At 50.0% G+C, this 25,016-nt stretch overlaps 1 protein-coding gene across 4 annotated transcripts in view; it reads left to right on the top strand.

The window, feature by feature from the left end:
* gstcd (glutathione S-transferase, C-terminal domain containing) overlaps window positions 1-25,016 on the top strand; it is a 219,717-nt gene that overhangs the window by 174,438 nt on the left and 20,263 nt on the right. For 3 of the 4 annotated variants that reach the window (XM_038792710.1, XM_038792709.1, XM_038792711.1), the window contains exons 6-8: window positions 1,436-1,551; window positions 4,066-4,110; window positions 8,029-8,157. In XM_038792710.1, the coding sequence (XP_038648638.1) occupies window positions 1,436-1,551; window positions 4,066-4,110; window positions 8,029-8,157 (290 nt within the window). Of the gene's footprint in view, window positions 1-1,435; window positions 1,552-4,065; window positions 4,111-8,028; window positions 8,158-14,071; window positions 14,785-25,016 lie in introns of those variants that run through there. The other variant, XM_038792712.1, reaches the window with a different exon arrangement.

Raw genomic sequence — 25,016 nt, 5'->3', positions numbered from 1 at the left:
CTTAAATTGTTTTTTAGTGTAGCAGTTAGAATACTCAGGATTATTCAGCAAATGCTGCCCAATCATGGAATTGGACCTAACAATATTGCAAACAACTGGTGGAGGATTATGTTTGATTTGATCGGCCAGTCGTTGGAATGTCCAGCTTACATGCCAAGCACCGTGCCGGCATTGAAATTGCTGAATTGTGTGGTAGGCAGGTGCCTTTTTGGATTGACGGCAGCATTCTATTAGTGGAAAATACCAATCGCATCGCCACTAGATAGTAGCAACGTGAAACATCTTGTTGAACCTGCTGTTCAGATATTTGAGATACTTTGCCTTTCCAGGGTAATTTGAGGTGGTTTTTAGATCTGAAAGTGGCAGTCTTTGGTCTATTGGCAAGTTGCATGATACACAGTGAACAGTAATTAGATCAGGGCAGCCGTTGCCTTGCAATGCTATTGTTATGTATTCTCCTATTAAGAATGAATTAATTGTACAATAATATTGTACCACTCTCGTTAATATCCTGAGGATTTGCATTTGAGCAGTCAAGATCAGTAGATATTTGTTATGAAATGAAAATCGCATATTGTCACGAGTAGGCTTCAATGAAGTTACTGTGAAAAGCCCCTAGTCGCCACATTCCGGCGCCTGTCCGGGGAGGCTGGTACGGGAAGTGGGTATGTAAGTGGGTATCAAATGATAGAGCCTTAGAGTCGTACAGTACGGAAGAGGCCCTTTGGCCCATCGAGACTGACAACATTACACTAAATTTACACTAATCCCACTTTCCAGCACTTGGCCGATAATTTAGAGTGTTATGACGTTTCAAATGCTCCTGGAGAAAAGCTTGATAAATATAGTTGAGGTGCAGGTGCGCCTTGATCTAATAAAATGGTGGATAGCTTGACAGGCTGAGTTGCTTATCCCTGTTCCTATGTTCCTCGATAAAACTAATTCCTCAAAAGGCCTTAAAACAGCTGCTGAATATCCACCTAATTTGCTTCCACCCCAACATTCCGCACCACTGTCAAGACGTCATCCTCTGAAACATTCTAGTTTACTAATAATGCCTTGCTGATGGTATTGTGGGAATACATGTCTGTCAGATGTGATTGCTAAGAATGTTTTTAATTGTGCGCCATTAATAGTGGTGAAAATACCTCCACGTCTCTTTAAAGGACACCATTTGGTCCAAAGTTGCAGTTAAATATCCTAGTTTTATATCTGAGAATTTTTTGAAGTACCCATTATACACTTGACCTTCTTTAGGTACATTACCTGCTGAGATTGGAAGTTTAAAAGACCAGGCAGCTCACCTTTATCATTCCGTTGCTGTTCGGTGCAACAGTGACTGGAGAGAGCTAGAAATGTAACACACATGTTAAATGAAAATCTGTCTGATCTTTGGCTGAAATGCGATTAGTTCTACATTGAATTGTCCTTCCAGGAAAGCTCTCATCTGAGCGTGCCCTAAGGAAGCAGCAACAGTTGGATAACATCATCTCCATCGTGACTAAACTGGCCAAGCCTGGTGATACTATTGTCGATTTCTGCAGCGGAGGGGTATGTAATTTTTAAAGCTACAGCTTTACTAGCCTTGCCTTGGCACTGAGTACAAGGTGGGAGGAATTCTGTTCCCACGGCTATCGGAGTCGGAAGGCCATTGGTTTGGCGCAGGTCCATTTCCAGAATTTAAGCACAAACTCTAGTTTGACACTCCAGGACAGTACTGGTGGATGTCAGGGATACCATCTAACCTGAGCCCTGTCTGTCCTCTCAGGTGGACACTAAAGATCCAGTGCCACCGTTTTGAAGAAGAGCAGGGTGGTTCCTGGCTAAGCCAGGCAGCGGGGTAGCACAGTGGTTAGCAATGTTGCTTCACATCTCCAGGGTCCCGGGTTCGATTACCGGCTTGGGTCACGGTCTGCGCGGAGTCTGCACGTTCTCCCTGGTCGAAGGGCCGGTGCAGACTCGATGGGCTGAATGGCCTTCTTCTGCACTGTAGGAATTCTGTGATTCAATGTCAAAAGTACGTTAATGGCTGTCAAGGGAGGCCCTGAGGTTCTGAAAAGTGCTATATAAATGCAATTTATTTCTCTTGCTATTATGTTGATGGCGACTTTCTGTTTGCTTCAATGTTATAGTTACTGTATAGTATTCAGTTAAGGTTACATTGAAGTTTCTTATTTTAGTGCAAAGAGGTAACCTCATCACTTTCATTCCAAACATCAAACTTCAAAAAAAACAAGCTCAAATAAATCCTTAAAAAATCAATATTGATAATTCTTTACTGATTTTTGCAGCTGATTTAAAAAGTAATCACAATAAACTTTATTAGTGTCACACGTAGACTCACATTAACACTGCAATGAAGTTACTGTGAAAAGCCCCCAGTCGCCACATTCCGGCGCCTGTTCGGGTACACAGAGGGAGAATTCAGAATGTCCAATTCACCTAACCAAGCACGTATTTCGGGACTTGTGGGAGGAAACCGGAGCACCCGGAGGGAAACCCACGCAGACACGGGGAGAACGTGCAGACTCCGCACAGACCATGATCCAAGCTGGAAATCGAACTTGGGCCCCAGGCGCTGTGAAGCAACAGTGCTGTCCACTGTGCTACCGAGCTGCAGAATTATTTTCAAGGGCTGTAACTTAGTACCTAAGATTTTTCTTTCATTAAAGTTTTAGCCAGGATTTCAAGGGATATGGAGCAAAAGGGGGTAAATAGATCAACCATGATCTGATTGAACAGAGGAATAGGATCGAGACAAACTGGCCTGCCCTTGTTACAATATTCCTACATAAAGGATTATTTTATAATCCATACAGATAGTGAAGCTGTGGGAATACATGGCTGCGTAGGTGTGATTTCTGAGAACGTAATTTTATTTGCAGCTCAATAATTGTGGAAAAAATAAGATGTTGTCCATTATTTTTAACAAGAAGACATTTTGAACCCAAAATATGTCATTTTTTTGAAAGTATTTTTATTCCAATTTTTCAACATTTTTCCAATTTACAACAGGGAAAAAAAACACCAAACACATTGGACCCATCTGTACCTCACCCTCCTTCCCTCCCTTCCCGCCCCTCCCTTAATCGTCAATGATAACCAACTCTCCAAAATGTAACATGAACAAACCCGAACAATTGTAGAAACCATCACTGCCCCCCCTTAAGAGCAGATTTCACCTTCTCCAGGGCTAAAAACTCTAGCAGGTCCCCCCGACATGCTGAGGCACAGGGTGCAGAAGCTGACCTCCACCCCAACTACGAGCGATCAGCGAGGCGAAGGCTAAGCCATCGCCCCCCCCCCCCCCCCCCCCCACCCGCCTGCAGCTCAGGCCAGTCCAACACCCCGAATATGGCTTCTAGGAGACCGGGCTTCATATCAACATGCAAAGCTCCTGAGATGGTGCTGAACACTGCCCTCCAAAACCTTCGGCCAGGATCCAAACATATGTACATGGTTTGTGAGGCTCCTCCCACATCGTTCACAGACACCCTCCACCCCCTCAAACAGTCGGCTCATCCTTGACGTTGTCAGGTGCGCCCTGTAACCACCTTCAGCTGCATCAGCCCCAGCCTCACACACAAAGCTGAGTCATTCACCCTCTGCAGCAGCTCACACCACAACCCCTCCTCCAGAGCCACCCCTAGCTCATCCTCCCATTTAGCATTAACCCCCTCCATGGACACCTCATCCTCCTCCAAAATCCTCCCATAAATCGCCGAGACAGCCCCCCTCTCCAGCCCCTCTCCCGCTGACAGCACCCCCTCCAGCAACGCGGAGGCCGGTGCTCCCAAACTTTGCAGTTAATGATCCAACAGGAATTCTCAAAACAAAATCATCCCAAGCTTGCTTTTTATTTAGACGTTGTACCTGCTGAGATTGGACGTTTGAAATACCGAGTGGCTCAGTTTCATTCTGTACTTTGCAAAGCACAAGGTGGCAAGAATTTAACCGATAAAGACAGATAAACGAAGGAATCCGCCTTCACAAACGTTTGCGGGTCTGATCTTGAGATATGTTGCGGTGCGCTGACTGACTCTGTTGTCTGTCCTGTGTTCACAGGGGCACGTTGGAATTGTCCTGGCTCACACCTTGCCGCTATGTCAGGTACGATATTTTGGAACTGTCGCAGTCCCTCTGCTTCCTCCAATATGCATTCTCCAGTATGAAAACTGGAACTCCAGATGAAAGGTCCATGATAAGTTGTAAGCAATGCATGTGGCAATAATCAACCCAAACACATACAGTATGAGTTACAGAAATCAGCAAAAACTGCATTGTGAAGTTGTGCCAACATTTTTTAGACTGCTGTTGGTCGTCTGATCTGTTGTTTCATTCACTGGGCTTTACGCCAAGTTTGTATGCTGGTCTCTTTGATTCAGTGAAGACGCGGATAAACATCTTCTGATTGACAATCGCCTTTCTCCTCTGCCGTGGTATCCAGATTAATCAGGAGGGGATTTGCTGACTGATCCCTCTGCAGCTGACCGCACAGCCCAGTCTTGAAAGACATCAAAGTTCACTGTTGCCTGCATGCTGGCCAACAACCTACCAGACTCAGAAATGCTGACGAATGGCTTACAAAAGACTTGAGAAAATTCCCAAAACGTGCCAAATCAAATGAAAAAATGTGCAACTAAAACAGCTACCCTGAATAAATGTCCATGACCTGACCAAGGCCACCACATGTACGAGTCCGAATAGGTTAAATTCCTTCCAATTTAATTGCATTTCAGGTTTTTTGTTTTTGAGGCCTGAATTTTACTGGCGTCTCCTGGTGGGTTTTGAGGTGGGCGAGAGCGTAAAATTCCATGGACAGGAATTCCCCCCAGTATTCCACCCACCAAGACCTGGACGTGACTTAACGGTTGGGCAGTCATAGCCTTGGACGGGAAGCCACCTGATGGCACTTAAGGGCATTTTCCTGCCCAGCCTCAATTTTTGGGCTGGTGGGCGCCAGATAAATTAGGGGGGAAATAGAAAAAATTGATGACACTCGATCTTAGGTGGGGAGGGAGACACCTGGATCGGAAGTCCCCTTCTGTCATGGTGGAGCAAATGAAGGGCGAATTTAAACGGTGGGATGTGCTTCCGTTGTTATTGGCAGGGCGGGTGCAGTCCGTAAAGAGGATTGTGCGCTTGAGGTTTTTTTTTGCATTCCAGAACTTCCCGATTTTTATCCCCCCAGGTCTTTTTCAAGAAGGTTAACACGTCGACATTGGGATTTGTGAGGTCGGGGAAGGCCCCTCGGGTAAAGAAGGCGCTGCTGGAGTGGGGGGGGGGGGGGGGGGGGGTTCAGGTTGGCCTTGCCAAATTTATTGAATTATTATTGGGCAGCAAATATAGCCATGGTAAGGAAGTGGGTAGTGGGGGAGGGGTCGGTATGGGAGCGGATGGAGGCAGCCTCGTGTAAGGGTACTAGTTTGGGAGCGTTGTTGATGGCACCTCTGCTGTTCTCGCCAGCCAGGTACTCCACAAGTCCAGTAGTAGTGGTGGCCCTGAGGGTGTGGGGGACAGTGACAACAGCATCTGAGGCTTCAGGGGGCATCGGTTTGGGCCCCGATCTGTGGGAGTCACAGGTTCGCTCCGGGGGAACTGGACGGGAGGTTTCAGGGTTGGCGGCGGGCAGGGATTGAGCGGTTTGGAGATTTGTTTGTGGGAGGCAGCATCCTGAGTTTGGAAGGACTGGTGGAGGAGTTGCCCAGTGGAAACGGGTTCAGATACTTACAGGTGCAGAACAACATGAGAAAGCATGTGTCGTCCTTTCCTGATCTGCCTCCCCCAGGGTTGCAGGACAAGGTGCTGTCGAGAACAGAGATTGGAGAGAGCAGGGTGTCAGAGGTATATAAGGAATTGATGGATTGGGAGGGCGCCCCGATAGGAGTAGTTAAGCGAAAGTGGGAGGAGGAGCTGGGGTGTGTGCTAGAGGCTGGGCTGTGGGAGGAAGCTTTGAGAAGGGTGAATGGATCCTCCTCGTGCGCCAGGTTGAGTCTCATTCAATTTAAGGTAACCGATAGGGTGCATTGGACGGTGGGTGGAATCAGTCGGTTCTTTGAGGGGGTGGAGGGTGGGTGTGGGTGGTGTGTGGGAGACCCGGGAATCATGTCCACATGTTTTTGGCCTGCCCGAAGTTGCAGGGATTTTGGCGGGGAATCGCTGACGTGATGTCTGAGGTACTGAGGGTGAAGGTGGTCCCGAGTCCCGAATTGGCAGTGTTTGGAATGTCGGAAGACCCGGGAGCCCGGGAGGTGAGAGTCCGAAGTTCTGGTCTTTGCCTCTCTGGTAGCCCGGAGACAGATCCTGTTGGGGTAGAGGGACTCGGAGCCTCTGAAACCGGGGGGGGGGGTGTGGGTGAGCAACCTCGCGGATTTCCTTAGGCTGGAGAAATTTAAATTTGCCTTAAGGGGGTCATTGGAAGGGTTTGCCCGGAGATAGAAATCGTTCAATGACTTCTTCCAGGACAGTTAAGTCAGCCGGGGGAGGTGAGGGTTAACTCGAAAAAGTGGAGACAGAGAGGGTGGGGGGTATGGTAGAGAGGGCGGGTTGCGGTTGTTGGCTATTTATTAAGTTATGCTGTGTTCTCCTGTTTGTTATTTGTTGGCTATCTTTTTTATCTCAGCTGTGGTTTTATTTGATGTTTATTTATAAATGCCTTAATTAAAATATATTTTTTAAAAGTCCCCATCTGTGTGAGGACACTCTCCCCTCAAGGACCAGACACCACCTCCTTCCCTCTCTTCCCCCCCCCCCCTGCCCACGCCGGAAACCATCTCGAGGAGTCCCTTACCCTCACCTCTCCGGGTCCCCAACCATTTACCTGGCCTCCCACGTCCCAACACTCAGTCCCAGGCCCATTCCGGCCACTGCAGCGCTGTGCCAGGGTGAGCTGGAGAACTGTCAGCCAGTCAGATTGGCTGACGGTTCCCCAAAGCAAGACTTCTTCCCGAGTGAGGAAGGAGGTGCTGCCTGCAGCAAACTAAAGCTCATTGGAGCGTAAAATGGCAGTGGGCCTGTCGGAGACGGCAGGGATGCGTTATCCACCGACTCTCTGGATGGCAGGAGTCGAGACCTCGCCATCCAAAAAATTCCGGCCTATGTTTCTGGATCACATTTTGCAATAATTCGATTTTTGTGAAGATTGAAACCCAATGAAAAGAAATAGTCACACTGGGAGTGCAGCAGGACACAGACTTATTGGGTTGCAGCTCAACTCAATATTTAACCATCTACATGGTGCAGGGGAGGACAACCAAATTACGCAGAGGTGCAATTGTAGCGATGGACTTTGACATTTTCAAACCTGGAAATAGAGGTACAGGATTTATTCCTGGAGGTGATGTAGGGGCTCTGGCGGTATGCACCCTAGGAAATTCTGGTTTCTAGGTTTTGGGGGTGCTTTTTCTAGAATTTGTAGCGAAAGGTTTTATTTATTTAGCAGTGGTTACAAATCACAATTTCCTTTGCACCATCAGAAGGTAACACTCAGTGAATATAGCACAGCAGGGTATAAATGCAATACAAGCCAACCACCTGCTTTCCCTGCCAGCATCAGTTTTTCCAACTATTGCTCAAAACGTTTCCAGTCTCCAACACCAAGTTTGTATGCATCTGAACGTCCTCTTTCAAAGCAAAGCCAGTTCTATATTAGCCCAGCTATTAATTTACCCTGAATCTCTTCCACATGGTTCTCACTGCTAATGACCAAGATTCAATCTCTCCCTTTCTCTATCTCTCAGTCACTTCCAACCCCACCCACATTACCCGCACAGATTATACCCAGGCTGTCCCACTGCTATCGGTGTTAATTGACCCTTTTGTACAGGCCAAACGTTAGCACTTGATAAATGATGGCTTTGGGGGTTTTTTTGTCCCCCCCCCCCTTTTCAAAGCCAATCATCCACACAACTTGTACATTCATATAAATAATATTGAAAAAAAATTGAGGATGATGTTGTGGCACTTTGTGCTGAAAGACTGATACTTGAGATAAGCTTCTTACTGAGTCCATGTTGTGCTGTGTTCTAGGTGATTTTAGTGGAGAACAAAGAAGAATCCTTAGTCCGTGCCAAGGACAGGTGTGATGACCTTAGATTAAACAACATCTGGTTCGTCCAGGCTAATCTGGATTATTTCACAGGACCGTTTGAGATTGGGGTAAGTGAAAAGTGTGAGCTTAATTAAAATTGAAGCCAGTGCCATGTAACAGCGACAAGGCCACACTCCTGCTTCAGGGTGCCTATTGTGTCATGTAATTTGGAATAACACAAGCTGCCACTTGATGCAGTTTTGAGTAAAAGGTGCTCCAGACTTTCAAGTGAGTTCAATGTGTTTTATTGAACTATTAGCACGGTTTCTATGAGTTTGACTCTCTGCTAATCTACATGTAGTAACTCAGTCTAACTGAACCAGCCTTGCTCTAAGCCACGTGCTGGGGTGTGATGCTGAGGATACGCCCTGTCTCAATCTGTAGATGTTGGTCTGTGGAAAGAGGCGGGGTGTGAGTGCCTCATCCCTTTTATAGTGAGGTACCACCCCTGAGTGTCCTGACTGCTCATTGGTCGTGTCCTATTCTATGTGTTCATTAGCTGCATGTTTGCACATCATGACAGTGCCTACATTCTTCTCCCCTTGGCCCAGTTCCAGCCCCTTTACTGGAACCAGTAACACATGCTGCGGTTTGATTTCCCAAGCACTGGAAGGTGACCCATCTTCCATCCACTACCCACAGCATCACCACCCAAATAATTTGTCAGAGTGGTAACTTTTCATTTGGAACCTTGATAATTTATCACCGGTTATTTAACCATTTGGGACATCACCACTGAACAGTTTCCTGTCTCCAATTGATGTCCAGGTGTGCATTTTCTTTTTAAAAATAAATATAGAATACCCAATTCTTTTTTTCCCAATTAAGGGGCACATATAGCGTGGCCAATCCACCTACCCTGCATAGAACATAGAACAGTACAGCACAGAACAGGCCCTTCGGCCCTCAATGTTGTGCCGAGCCATGATCACCCTACTCAAACCCACGTATCCACCCTATACCCGTAACCCAACAACGCCCCCCATTAACCTCACTTTTTTTTAGGACACTACGGGCAATTTAGCATGGCCAATCCACCTAACCCGCACATCTTTGGACATATCTATGGGTTGTGGGGGTGAGACCCACTCAAACACGGGGAGAATGTGTAAACTCCACACGGACAGTGACCCAGAGCCGGGATCGAATCTGGGACCTTGGCGCTGTGAAAGATGTACACTTTCTAGCAAGGCTGAGCACATGGTTTGATTACTAATGAGTGATAAAGTAGCAATATTTGCTTTTTCACAGGGCAGCACGGTGGGTTAGCCCTGCAGCCTCACAGTTCCGAGGTTCTCCCCGTGTTTGTGTGGGTTTCGCCCCCACAACCTAAAGATGTGCAGGCTAGGTGGATTGGCCACGCTAAATTAACCCTTAATTGGAAAAAATGAATTGGGTACTCTAAATTTATAATTTAAAAAAGTATTTGCTTTTTCTCTTATGTTGCAACACTATTTTAAAAATATGTTCTTCAATTTCAGTGTTTGTAACTTATAAAATGATATCATTAAGGCTACCTGCCAGCCCAAATGTGAAGGGGACAAAGCTTTAAATTGAGGGGAGATAGATATAGGACAAATGTCAGAGTTAGGTTCTTTACTCAGAGAGTAGTAAGGGCGTGAAATGCCCTGCCTGCAATAGTCGTGGACTCGCCAACATTAAGGGCATTTAAATGGTCAGTGTATAAACATATGGATGATAAGGGAATAGTGTAGCTGGGTTTAGATTGGTTTCACGGGTCGGCGCAACATCGAGGGCCGAAGGGCCTGTACTGCGCTGTAATGTTCTATTGTTCAATATAGTTAAGGAGCAAACTAATTGATAACTTTATTTTGACATTAATATAAGCTACCGATGTCTCAGTCTTGTATTTATCCATTCATTTTCTCTCAGAGGCCATTGTTGCAGGAAAGCCTCTTATGGGTATCTGTGCTGAAATGTTAACTGTTGAAGTTAGCAGTGAAATGTCAGGTCACTGAGTTACAGCTGCTGCTTTGATTGTGTCCAATTCTATAGGTGTGTCCGGATTTTCGCATGTGCTTACTATAGTGCTTAGGTATTAAAGCTGTCTAGTTTTACTAACCATTAACCTGTATGATATGACCGTGTTGATCAATGTGTTAGCTGTTAGACAGGTGACAGTGCCCAAACAAGAGAAAGTTCACGCATCCAGAGAGCATGTACCGCCTACAACTGACTCCATGATCATTTACTGGAACCAGTAACCCATGCTGCGGTTTGATTTCCCAAGCACTGGAAGGTGACTATCTTCCATCCACTACCCACCGCATCACCACCCAAAGCATTTAGCTGAAGACTGAAATCAAATTCCACTGGCCTTTGTCCTTGCCACCCTGCTGTTCGGAGAAGAATCTTGGGTCTGCTGTAGGTGCCACATCAAAGCTCTGGAACACTTCCACCAAAGACACCCGCGGTTCATCAGATGATTCAATGGCAGGACAAAATCACAAACAACAAATTGCTTCATTGCGTTGGGCTCAAACGCATTGAGACCTTCCTCCAGAGCATTCAACTTGGATGGGCAGAGGCCATGTCTCCCACACGGATGACTACAGAATCCCCAAGCAGACCTTCCATGGTGACCTGCCTCAGAGTAAACAACATCAAGTTGGTCAGTAAAACGATACAAGAAGCTAAAAAAAGAAGCATTACAAATTTCTGCATTGCAGAGCACCTTTCTCGAGGAAACACTGCGACTGACTTGCCCACTTCGAGGCAAGCACTGAAATTTGATTCAACTTGCTTCAAGGACCATCCACGACATCTGACATTTCCAGAGGTTGCACGGCTGCAGAAGTTCCCACAGGCACCAACAAGGACAGCATGAATTGCCAGCTCTGTGGATGCTCATGCTGGTCCCACAGAAGAAGGTGAAGTCACAACTTGGACAAAGTTGAATAAGAAGAGCCTACCACTACACTCCAGCAGAGGCTGCAAAAGAGGATTCTGGGAGAAGTCAACTCAGTCACCTCAACTGAACTGTGGGTAGCCAAAGAACCCGTCCTGTGACAAACAGGAGGAAGTTCATCCAATAGAGGCGGCAGAAGAGGATTCTGGGAGAAGTCACCTCGACTGTTCTATGGATAGCCGAAGAACTGGTGTCAAGGAGCGGGAGGTGGGACCAGTGCAAACCGGAAGGTCTGCACCTGGGCAGGACCGGAACCAATGTCCGAGAGGGAGTGTTTGCTAGTACTGTTGTGGAAGGTTTAAACTAATATGGCAGGGGAATGGGAATCGATGCAGGAGGTCAGAGGGAAGTAAGTGGGGAGTGCAGAAACAAAAGGCAATAAAGAGAAAAGTGAAAGGCAGAGAAACCAAAGACAAAAATTAAAAAGGGCCACATTACATCATAATTCTAAAAGGGCAATAAATGTCAAAAACACAAGCCTGAAGGCTCTGTGTCTCAATGCGAGGAGCATTTGTAATAAGGTTGATGAATTAACTGCGCTGACAATCATTAACGGATATGATGTAATTGGGATCACGGAGACCTGGCTGCAGGGTGGCCAACGATGGGAACTCTACATCCAGGGGTAATCAATATTCAGGAAAGATAGAAGGAAAGGGAAGGGAGGTGGGGTTGCGTTGCTGGTTAAAGAGGAGATTAATACAACAGTAAGGAAGGACATTAGCCTGGACGATGTGGAATCTGTACGGGTGGAGCTACGGAACACAAAAGGGCAAAAAAAGTTAGTGGGAGTTATGTACAGACCAGTGATTGTGAGGATAGGGTTGGCATCAAACAAGAAATTAGAGAAGCATGCAGTAAGAATACAATGGTTATTATAGGTGAGTTCAATCTGCGTTTGAGGGGCTTTTCATAGTAACTTCATTGCAGTGTTAATGTAAGCCTACTTGTGACAATAAAGATTATTTATTTATTTATTTAATCAAACCGGTAGCAATGCGATGGAGGAGGATTTCCTCATCTGACTTGGCGTGCTATCCTTCTCCGCCCCCTTCCCTTCTCCCCCTTCCTAGCCCCCTGCGTCCCGAGCCCTCCCCGCCCCCCGATGCCCACCCTGCTTGTTCAGGGTGTGTGTTCCCCCTCCTCCTTGATTCCCCCCGGAGGAATGGGAACTACTGACAGGACAGGAAATGAGACACCTAAAAATAAAACACTTCCTCCGGAAAGAGGCAGTAGGGTACCCCTGAGTCCGGAGACCACACTATTTGAGGACCTGATGACCAGGAACAATAGGGGGGGGGGGGCTCTGTGGGGTAAAAAGATGGGCAGCTACTGGACAGGGCCCGAACGCCATTAGACGAGACCAGACGGAAATGGGGGGGGACGAACTGGGGACAGAAGTTGGTTGGGGCCTCTGGAGCGAAGCACTGAGCAGAGCGAACTCCACCTCCTCCTGTGCAAGACTAAGCCTAATGCAGCTCAAAGTGGTGCACAGAGCGCACCTGACCAGAACCCAAATGAGCAGGTTCTTCCCGGAGGTGGAGGACAAATGTGAGCGGTGCCAGCGGGGCCCAGCCAACCACACCCACATGTTCTGGGCTTGTCCCAAACTTGCTGGGTTCTGGACAGCCTTCACCGAGGCAATGTCCAAGGTTGTGGGGATGAGGGTGAAGCCATGCCCAATAGTGGCAATCTTCAGGGTATCTGAGCAGCCAGAGTTACACATGGGGAAGGGGGCCGACGCCCTAACTTTCACCTCCCTAATCGCACACCGGAGAATCCTGCTCGGCTGGCGATCGGCAGCACCACCCAAAGCTGCAGACTGGCTCGCTGACCTCTCGGAATTTCTCCAGCTGGAGAAGATCAAATACGCCAACCGAGGGTCGGAGGAAGGTTTCCTGACGGCATGGGGGCAATTAGTCGGCCTGTTCCAAAATCTGTTTGAGGCCAACAGCAACTAGGAGAGAGGAAAGCTGGAAAGTAAAAGAGGAATGTCAGGGACACACAACCCGGGGGGGGGGGGGGGGGGGGGGGGGGGGGGGGGAAGGGGGGGGGGGAGAGAAGAGGGAGCCTGAGGGGGGCAAAAGGAACAATGCAAAGAGAAGAGGAGGGGTAGAAACCCCCCCATCCACAAGACAGGACACGCCCGAAATTGGCGGGGGAAAAAGGGGGAATAAACATTAGGAATCGAGGAGGAGGGGATCACACACCCTGAACAAGTAGGGAGGGCATCGGGTGGCGGGGGGCTAGGAAGAGGGGAGGGGAGCAAGGAGAGAGCGGAAGGAGCATAGTATGCCAAGTCAGACGGCAACAAACTGTAAAGAGACAGACATAAGAAAAACTTTTGTACTGTACAGTAAACAAACACGAACTGCAAAGTATATAAAACTGAAAATGCCAATAAAAACGTTTTTTAAAAAAATAATTGGGAATCCAGATGCGGATTATTGCACTTCTGATTGGTAAATAAAAAATGTGTAATAGACACCATTGTGCTTGGAATCCCAGTGCTCACATTCACGCTGCATCTCCTTGTGAATTTTAATCCTTTGTATGCTTGTTGGCAAAATGGAAAGCAGAAAAGCAGACTATGTGAGTGCTTTCACTTCCCTGGGTAATGAATGGTGATAATGTTTGTTAATTAAATATATACACGTGAAGGATTCTGTGAGTGTACTTAAGGAGATTTCTACTAAAATTAGCGCATGTAGCTAAAGAGGTGTCGCCATAGCCTTGCACGTTGACAGTGAGTAACTTCTGATCAACGCTGGTTTACGGGGACAGAGGTTTCCTGTGCAAAATGCATTTTTGCTGCTTACAATTATATTTATGTTGGCATAAATAGCATTATTTAATAACGCTGAACATCACTGAACAAGAGGCAAAGATGAAACAGCAGGTTATACCCCAAGTTCAGTGCTATTAAGGGCCACCTTTAGCACAGGCATACACACACAAGTGTCATGCACAGTTAGTATTTGGTAACGTGAGCTCTGTTTGGCAAGGTGTTTTGAAGCCAGCATTCCAACGTTTGTCCTTTTCTGTCATGGTAGACCCGTGAAAAGAATCCATCAGCACTGTCGGTGACCCAGAACAAGACAAAGCCTGACAGCACCCTGCATCAATGTTTGTACAACTCAGTGGCCACAATTCATGAACTTGCGGGTATTATCATCTAGTCAGTCACAGTGTACATGCAACAAGGCTCAAGCGGAGGAGCAGAAACCTGGTGATTGGTTGGGTATTGAAATGCCATCAATTACCCCTTACCTTGGACAATGCAATAATGCTGCGGCAATGTGCAGTCAGTCAGAAAGGGAATAAAACATCGGCATTGGTTTGATACGTATATGGGCAATGATTTGACAAGTATTGCCAGTGATCCTTATGCTAGCCTGGAAAGAGGCAAAAGTATTGAGGAAGGAGGTGATCACGACTGCCGCTGCTGTGGAAATTGACTCTGGATATCATTGATGCAGATGGTGCAGCAGTTCCATCGATCGACTTGTACCTTACAGAGATGTTATCCTTCATTATTGTAGAGTCACAGTACCAGAGCCTGCCAATATGGTTAATGACGGAATGCGGGTAATCCACCTATGATGCCTACTGATCTCCCTGGCATACCATTCTTTTCTTTGTTCTTTGTTTTGTGCAACTCTTGCCATGAAATACTGTACTTGGGGTACTTCAAAACCAATCTTCATTATTAAACTGTAACTTGATTTAGGATAGGAATCTGTCCTAAGTATAACTTGAATGGCAACTCATGGTGCTACCTCTAGTGAAGGTTTATATTGTCAGAGCTCCTCTTCAGCTCTCCCAAGTTCTGCCAAAGCTTAATAAATGTCTCATTTGCAAACGACCCGGCAAAATGAGCGGTTTTCAGCTATTTTAGGTTTTGTATAAACTCTGGCCACTGCCGTGACAAATGAATTGCAAAACCATAGACTAAAAAACTCCCATGAATCATGAAAAACTTTTTACGAAAACAAAACCTGTTTTTGTATGTGTACGATAATTTTTGAAGGATCATGTCTCGCTGTTTACGAGCTCCATTGTTATGTAGATACTCAACGGCTGTTCCATAGATCGTAATGCATCGTACAGGGCAGCACGGTAACACAAATGGATAGCACTGTGGCTTCACAGCGCCAGGGTCCCAGGTTCAATTCCCCACTGGGTCACTGTCTGTGTGGAGTCTGCACGTTCTCCCCGTGTCTGCGTGGGTTTCCTCCGGGTGCTCCGGTTTCCTCCCACAGTCCAAAGACGTGTAGATTAGGTGGATTGGCCATGATAAATTGCCCTTAGAGTCCAAAAAGGTTTGGCGGGGTTATTGGGTAAGGGTGGAAGTGGGAGCTTAAGTGGGTCGGTGCAGACTCGATGGGCCGAATGGCCTTCTTCTGCACTATGGTCTATGTTCTATAAGCAAGGAAAGCATTGCCCTGCCTTAATTTAGAAAGGAAGAAAGGCTTGCATTTCCCTGCCACTGAACATCCCAGAAGTGTATTACAGCACATGAAGTACTTTTTGAAGTGCAGTCGCCAGAGACGGATTTATTATGAAAGACAGCATTGCAGCATGGGGCCCGGGGCAATGGGGAAGCCCCCCATATTGAGAGGTGGCCACTTCTTGAGCCTATCAGTAGGCAATACAGAACAACATCGAGCTCTGATTGGTGGACTCCCCTTTAGAGTGGGAAGACAGTGTGCCACATGTTGATGGAGACTTAGAGCAGTTTAGTCGGAGCTCCGGATTGCCTGGTGTGAAGTTTCTGTACTTCTGTGAAGCAGCCAGATTTCTAACAGTTGGCCCGGTAGACAACCTGAGGCAAAAGTGAGGCCACTAACCTTACATCATGATGCATGATGTGGAGATGTCGGCGTTGGACTGGGGTGAGCACAATAAGAAGTCTTACAACACCTGGTTATAGTGCAGCAGCCAGAGAGCCAACAGCAGCCAGATAGCCAACAGCAGCCAGAGAGCCAACAGCAGCCAGAGAGCCAACAGCAGCCAGATAGCCAACAGCAGCCAGAGAGCCAACAGCAGCCAGAGAGCCAACAGCAGCCAGATAGCCAACAGCAGCCAGAGAGCCAACAGCAGCCAGAGAGCCAACAGCAGCCAGATAGCCAACAGCAGCCAGATAGCCAACAGCAGCCAGATAGCCAACAGCAGCCAGAGAGCCAACAGCAGCCAGATAGCCAACAGCAGCCAGAGAGCCAACAGCAGCCAGGGGGCCAGATAGCCAAAAACAGCCAGATAGCCAACAGCAGCCAGAGGGCCAGATAGCCAACAGCAGCCAGAGGGCCAACAGCAGCCAGAGAGCCAGATAGCCAACAGCAGCCAGATAGCCAACAGCAGCCAGAGAGCCAGATAGCCAACAGCAGCCAGGGGGCCAGATAGCCAACAGCAGCCAGAGAGCCAGATAGCCAACAGCAGCCAGAGAGCCAGATAGCCAACAGCAGCCAGGGGGCCAGATAGCCAACAGCAGCCAGAGAGCCAGATAGCCAACAGCAGCCAGATAGCCAACAGCAGCCAGAGAGCCAGATAGCCAACAGCAGCCAGAGGGCCAACAGCAGCCAGATAGCCAACAGCAGCCAGGGGGCCAGATAGCCAACAGCAGCCAGAGAGCCAGATAGCCAACAGCAGCCAGAGGGCCAACAGCAGCCAGATAGCCAACAGCAGTCAGAGAGCCAACAGCAGCCAGATTGCCAACAGCAGCCAGAGAGCCAACAGCAGCCAGAGAGCCAACAGCAGCCAGAGAGCCAACAGCAGCCAGAGAGCCAACAGCAGCCAGAGAGCCAACAGCAGCCAGATTGCCAACAGCAGCCAGATAGCCAACAGCAGCCAGAGGGCCAGATGGCCAACAGCAGCCAGAGAGCCAACAGCAGCCAGAGAGCCAACAGCAGCCAGATAGCCAACAGCAGCCAGAGGGCCAACAGCAGCCAGAGAGCCAGATAGCCAACAGCAGCCAGAGAGCCAACAGCAGCCAGAGAGCCAACAGCAGCCAGGGGGCCAGATAGCCAACAGCAGCCAGGGGGGCAGAGAGCCAACAGCAGCCAGAGGGCCAGATGGCCAGCAGCAGCCAGAGAGCCAACAGCAGCCAGAGAGCCAACAGCAGCCAGGGGGCCAGAGAGCCAACAGCAGCCAGAGGGCCAGATAGCCAACAGCAGCCAGATAGCCAACAGCAGCCAGAGAGCCAGCAGCAGCCAGAGGGCCAACAGCAGCCAGATAGCCAACAGCAGCCAGATAGCCAACAGCAGCCAGATAGCCAACAGCAGCCAGATAGCCAACAGCAGCCAGATAGCCAACAGCAGCCAGATAGCCAACAGCAGCCAGATAGCCAACAGCAGCCAGATAGCCAACAGAAGCCAGAGAGCCAACAGCAGCCAGAGAGCCAACAGCAGCCAGATAGCCAACAGCAGCCAGATAGCCAACAGCAGCCAGATAGCCAACAGCAGCCAGAGGGCCAACAGCAGCCAGATAGCCAACAGCAGCCAGAGAGCCAACAGCAGCCAGAGAGCCAACAGCAGCCAGAGAGCCAACAGCAGCCAGATAGCCAACAGCAGCCAGAGGGCCAGATGGCCAACAGCAGCCAGAGAGCCAACAGCAGCCAGATAGCCAACAGCAGCCAGAGGGCCAGAGGGCCAACAGCAGCCAGAGGGCCAGCAGCAGCCAGATAGCCAACAGCAGCCAGGGGGCCAACAGCAGCCAGAGAGCCAACAGCAGCCAGAGAGCCAGATAGCCAACAGCAGCCAGGGGGCCAACAGCAGCCAGAGAGCCAGATAGCCAACAGCAGCCAGAGAGCCAACAGCAGCCAGAGAGCCAACAGCAGCCAGGGGGCCAACAGCAGCCAGAGAGCCAACAGCAGCCAGGGGGGCAACAGCAGCCAGAGAGCCAGCAGCATCCAGAGGGCAGATACCCAGCAGCAGCCAGAGGGCAGATACCCAGCAGCAGCATCCAGGGGGCAGATACCCAGCAGCAGCCAGAGGGCCAGATAGCCAGCAGCAGCCAGAGGGCAGATACCCAGCAGCAACCAGGGGGCAGATACCCAGCAGCAGCCAGAGGGCCAGATACCCAGCAGCAGCCAGAGGGCCAGATAGCCAGCAGCAGCCAGGGGGCAGATACCCAGCAGCAGCCAGGGGGCAGATACCCAGCAGCAGCCAGGGGGCAGATACCCAGCAGCAGCCAGGGGGCAGATACCCAGCAGCAGCCAGGGGGCAGATACCCAGCAGCAGCCAGAGGGCAGATACCCAGCAGCAGCCAGGGGGCAGATACCCAGCAGCAGCAGCCAGGGGGCAGATACCCAGCAGCAGCAGCCAGGGGGCAGATACCCAGCAGCAGCCAGAGGGCAGATACCCAGCAGCAGCAGCCAGGGGGCAGATAGCCAGCAGCAGCCAGGGGGCAGATAGCCAGCAGCAGCCAGGGGGCAGATACCCAGCAGCAACCAGGGGGCAGATACCCAGCAGCAGCCAGGGGGCAGATACCCAGCAGCATCCAGGGGGCAGATACCCAGCAGCAGCCAGGGGGCAGATACCCAGCAGCAGCCAGGGGGCAGATACCCAGCAGCAGCAGCCAGGGGGCAGATACCCAGCAGCAGCCAGGGGGCAGATACCCAGCAGCAGCCAGGGGGCAGATACCCAGCAGCAGCCAGGGGGCAGATACCCAGCAGCAGCCAGGGGGCAGATACCCAGCAGCAGCCAGGGGGCAGATACCCAGCAGCAGCCAGGGGGCAGATACTCAGCAGCAGCCAGGGGGCAGATACCCAGCAGCAGCCAGGGGGTAGATAGCCAGCAGCATCCAGGGGGCAGATACCCAGCAGCAGCCAGAGGGCAGATACCCAGCAGCATCCAGGGGGCAGATACCCAGCAGCAGCCAGGGGGCAGATACCCAGCAGCAGCAGCCAGGGGGCAGATACCCAGCAGCAGCCAGGGGGCAGATACCCAGCAGCAGCCAGGGGGCAGATACCCAGCAGCAGCCAGGGGGCAGATACCCAGCAGCAGCCAGGGGGCAGATACCCAGCAGCAGCCAGGGGGCAGATACCCAGCAGTAGCCAGGGGGCAGATACCCAGCAGCAGCCAGGGGGCAGATACCCAGCAGCAGCCAGGGGGCAGATACCCAGCAGCAGCCAGGGGGCAGATACCCAGCAGCAGCAGCCAGGGGGCAGATACCCAGCAGCAGCAGCCAGGGGGCAGATACCCAGCAGCAGCAGCCAGGGGGCAGATACCCAGCAGCAGCAGCCAGGGGGCAGATACCCAGCAGCAGCAGCCAGGGGGCAGATACCCAGCAGCAGCCAGGGGGCAGATACCCAGCAGCAGCCAGGGGGCAGATACCCAGCAGCAGCAGCCAGGGGGCAGATACCCAGCAGCAGCAGCCAGGGGGCAGATACCCAGCAGCAGCCAGGGGGCAGATACCCAGCAGCAGCCAGGGGGCAGATACCCAGCAGCAGCCAGGGGGCAGATAGCCAGCAGCAGCCAGGGGGCAGATACCCAGCAGCAGCCAGGGGGCAGATACCCAGCAGCAGCAGCCAGGGGGCAGATACCCAGCAGCAGCCAGGGGGCAGATACCCAGCAGCAGCCAGGGGGCAGATACCCAGCAGCAGCCAGGGGGTAGATACCCAGCAGCAGCCAGGGGGCAGATACCCAGCAGCAGCCAGGGGGCAGAGAGCCAGCAGCAGCCAGGGGGCAGATACCCAGCAGCAGCCAGGGGCAGATACCCAGCAGCAGCAGCCAGGGGGCAGATACCCAGCAGCAGCCAGGGGGCAGATACCCAGCAGCAGCCAGGGGGCAGATAGCCAGCAGCAGCCAGGGGGCAGATAGCCAGCAGCAGCTAGGGGGCAGATACCCAGCAGCAGCAGCCAGGGGGCAGATACCCAGCAGCAGCCAGAGGGCAGATACCCAGCAGCAGCCAGGGGGCAGATAGCCAGCAGCAGCTAGGGGGCAGATAGCCAGCAGCAGCCAGGGGGCAGATACCCAGCAGCAGCAGCCAGGGGGCAGATACCCAGCAGCAGCCAGAGGGCCAGCCGTGAGCCCACACAGTTGTCGAGCCTCGAGGCCCTGCCGCCCGAGTGAGAGGTATAAACAGTTGGGAGGTACAAGGCCAGGCAGTTACCGGTGCTGTGGGTTTTGGGCAGCGCTGTGTACTTTGTGTGACAGTTCTTTCGACCAGCCTGTAAAACCAGTGCCACTTCAGAATGGTGAAGATTCGTTCCCTTCAAGTTCCAACCCTTTCCCCGGCCTTCAGTTGTCCACCAGGCTAGGACACCGTTAATCACAGCAGCCGGAGATAGGGGGTAGGGTCTGTTTCCCCTGCCTCCCCCCGCAGTATGTTCTGTGGCAACAGAGGCAACCGCCATTAGCCAGCGGCGGGATCTTCCTGTCCTGCTGCTGTCAATGGCAGGGGGTAAATAGGGCTCACCGCCAGTGGGAATGGAAGATCCTGCCAGCAGGAACGGGTGGAAAATCCTGCCCAGTAAAGGGGATTCAGCGATAGGATTTCAAATGACACAGATAGATTAAGCCACCACACCTATACAAAGGAATGAGGGAGAGAAAGAAAATCTAACGCCATAAATTGAAAAATAAATTCTAAGCAGCTATAATCAGCGTAGGAACAAATGTAACATTGGGGGTACTTGGGGGAGTAGGGTCAATAAAACGAGACGTCCCTATGCCCGCCAGGTAATATTGATGTTGACAGCCCTTTAATATCAGATGGCTAGACTGATGTGTTGGGTAAGCTGGGTCTGCGAGGACTGCGTTTACTGCAGTGGAGAGAGAGACAGGCTTCGAACGCTTGAAGAAATGCAACTCGATTTTATTGAACACTTAACTATAGTACTGATGTGACCATCAATTTACTCCAGACACGATAGGAAGTAAACTGTGGTTTTAATAGACTTACAACTGAGCTTGCCTGCGACCAGAAGAACTGAGGGCAGACTCACATGGCTGCAGCACTTTATACTTCCGGTAGTGGGAGGGGCCATGGGCAGAGCCGAGGGTAGAGCCCTGTGCCAGCTCCTCATCTCCCCCTGTGGGCAGAGCCGCGCAACAGCTCACAGACAGAGCCCACAAGGACACAATGCTATACAGTGTGAACGCAATACTACACAGTGTGAATTACATGATGTACATTCACCACAAATACATGCTTTAACTGTGGGTTAACTGCTGACTTGACTGAAGACCTGAGGCTAACCTGACCAGACTATCTTACTACCACATGGTGTTTGTTCTAGTTGCTGCTCACGAGCTCTGACTGTCTCAGAGGCTTGGTCCCGAGAGAGCGGGAAAACTAGTGCCCTCTGGCTTTATAGTGGTCGTGTCCTGTCTGGTGATTGGCTGCTGTGTTTTGTGTGTTCACTGGTCATCCTGTGTGTCAATCACTGCCTGTCTGCACTCCATCATATACCTGGATGTATATTATGACATAGTCCACTTGTGTCCTAGTCATACTGGTATATGGTAAGCAGGAGTCAGGCTGGGTTACATTTTTTTGAACAGAGGGTGGTAGAAATCTTCCCCTGATTTCAGCGCTCTCCCCCCCACCGCTGCCCCAAAATGCTGTCCACCCCCCCCCCCCCCCCCCTCTCTCTCTCTCTCGATCTCTATCTCTCTCTCTCCCCCCCCCCCCCCCCCCCCCCCCCCCCCCCCTTAACATGATCGTGTCTGAGATAAATAATTTTTTTTGTTGGGGTATATGGAGGAAAGGTGGGAAAGTTGAAGTTACAGATCAGCCATTAATAGAATGGCAGAGGAGGCTCAAAGGGCTGATTAAATGGGCAAAGCCACAAATAGAAGAGTGGTTTCTCGTTGCAATGATTAATTTCTCAAGCAGTTAAATTTGATCGCCTTTGTTAACCTTTGACCGATTCAACTTGCCTTCATTTTCTCCATTGCTTCAAAGTAATTTTGATAAATTTGACTGGAAACAGGAAATGTGCTGGATAACTGAGCCTTCCCAAGTACCAAAGACAATACATGTGTGTAACACTGTGAATTTTAATGCAGAAACACTGGGCACGATCTTACGGCCACGCTGCGCCCGAAATGCATCTCACTGCGACGCAAGGTGGCCGGTGAAAGCAGGGAGACCCCGCTCCTGATCCACCCGGCTCGCAACGCCTCGCGGGATTCAAAGCAATCTCACGAGACGTTGCAAAGAGCGGGATCACCTTTTGGCAAAGCTGCATATTAGAGAGAGGCAGTAAGCCTTACACTAATGTACAGATTACCAAGGTACTCGAGGCCTTTTCAACCCCTTTTACTCGGGGACCTTGGGCGACTGCCGTTTGGTGCTGGTCTCCGCAAATGGGAACCAGATTGAACGGCACTTGTGGGGGTCCCCAAGGGAATTGGAAGCCCCCCCAGCTGCATGCCTTTTGGGCAGGGTAGTGCCCTGGCACTGCTGGTGCCACCTGGGTACCCTGGCAGTGCCACCTGGGTGCCATCCTGGCAGAGGCCCGGCTATGGTGCTAGGTTGGCACTGCCAAGCTGGCATTGTCTGTGCGCGAGCGGGCCGGGGTTGTCCACCATGGGTGTTGGGGGATGCGAGGGGGGGGGGCTGGGGGACCCTCCCATGTTGTGTTCAGGTTGCGGGGGTGGGGGGGGGGGGGGGGTTCTGTGGGCCTCGGAGATCGGGATGCCATTTAAAAATGGCATCCCGATCTCTCACTACAACGGGGAGTTCCGGCGAGCATAGCTCTCCGTTGTAAAAAACGGGGCTATGTGCAGCCTTGCACATTTGCCGTTTAGGCTCCTTATTCAACACGGGTAGCGTTGAATAGCCACGTGTTTCGGCGAGTGCCGGGAGCCACGCGGCTAAACGCGCTCGCTAGGGAACTTTGTTCCCTTTTGGGAAGATCGCGCGCACTGCTGCAAACCTTAAAGGGATACTCACATGCTGCCAATCGGCTTTTTCCACTCACATGAAGAAAATTATTACATGGGAGTTTCAGAAGAGGAGGTCAGCAAGTAATGCAGTAGGAGCATCTCCATGTCAAGCAGTTTGAGTTGAAAAAAGGGACAGTTGTCACATCGTATATTTTTACAATAAGCCCTCCAATTCCAAACTTTTTCTGTCATTGTTACGGCCAGCAGATTATTGATCATCTTGATTGCCCATGAGTTTTAAATGATGGTGAGCTGCATTTTTGAACCAGATTCACTGGCTTGTCAGGTCATATCAAAGGTAGGTTAAGAACCAACATATAGTCCAGACCAGGTAAGGATGGGACCTTTCCTTCCCTAAAGGACATGGGTGAAGCAGATGGTTTCTACAACAATCTGGTAGCTTTAGGCTCACCACTGATCGATGCTAGATTTTTAAAATTCTGGATTTAATAAATTATTTAAATTCCTTTGCTGCCATGGTAGGCTATTAGTCCAGGAGGCTGAGACTATATATTTTTAAATTTAGAGTACCCAATTCATTTTTCCCAATTAAGGGGCAATTTAGCATGGCCAATCCACCTACCCTGCACATCTTTGGTTTGTGGGGGCGCAAACAAGGGGAGAATGTGTAAACTCCACACGGACAGTGACCTGGAGTCAGGATCGAACCTGGGACCTCGGCGCCATGAGGCAGCAGTGCTAACCCACTGCGCCACATGCAGCCCTAGGCTGAGAATAATTAACACTGTGCGGCCAGGGCTCGACAGCCTCCTGGAGGATGTGCGAGAATTTTAATCTCCATTCAGTTCGGTGTGACCGTGATATCCCACTAGGTGGGAGGGGCCGTAACATCCCGGCCTATATTAACCTGCTTCATCGCACACTCACACACACAAGCAGCACACACACACACCACATACACACACACATCATATACACACATCACATACACCACACACACATACCACATATACACACACACACACACCACATACACACACACATCATATACACACATCACATACACCACACACACATACCACATACACACCACATACAGCACACACACATACCACATATACACACACCACATGCACACATACCACATATACACACACACACACACCACATACACACACACATCATATACACACATCACATACACCACACACACATACCACATACACACATACATCATATACACACATCACATACACCACACACACATACCACATATACACACACACCACATACATACACACATCACATACACACACACATCATATACACACATCACATACACCACACACACACACCACATACACACACATATCATATACACACATCACATACACCACACACACATACCACATACACACACACCACATACACACACACATCATATACACACATCACATACACCACACACACATACCACATATACACGCACACACACAGACCACATACACACACACCACATGCACACATGCACACACCACACACGCACACATACACCATACACACATATGCACACCACACACAAACTCCGCACACACACATACACCACTCACACACCACACACATACACCACACACACACATACACCAGATGCACAACACACACACACCACGCACACATACACCACACAAATACACCACACGCACATATACACACATATCACATGCATACAAACCACACACACTACAAACATACCTCACACATGCACACACACAATACACACAGCACACATACACACCACACGCACATACACACACACACCTCACATGCATGCATACACATCATGCATATACACACCACACACACACACCACACATACATGCGCAAACATGCACACACATACATCACATACATGCATCACACACGCACCACACACACGCACAGACTGACAGCTGCTGACATGGGTAACTGCAACACTATTATTGCAATGCAGTGTATTAAAAGTTTAAAATATACACTACTTGCTGAAGGCACCTGTTAGTTAGTATATGATTTGTAGAGATCTCCCAGAATATAAAGTCCTAATACTGAATTTGAATGTTCCCCCAAAAAAAGATTGCATTCTGGTTGCAAAAGTAAAAGCTAT

Source organism: Scyliorhinus canicula, chromosome 3 (genome assembly GCF_902713615.1).
Source record: "Scyliorhinus canicula chromosome 3, sScyCan1.1, whole genome shotgun sequence".
Lineage (NCBI taxonomy): Eukaryota > Metazoa > Chordata > Chondrichthyes > Carcharhiniformes > Scyliorhinidae > Scyliorhinus > Scyliorhinus canicula.
This window is presented reverse-complemented; position numbering and strand designations above follow the sequence as displayed.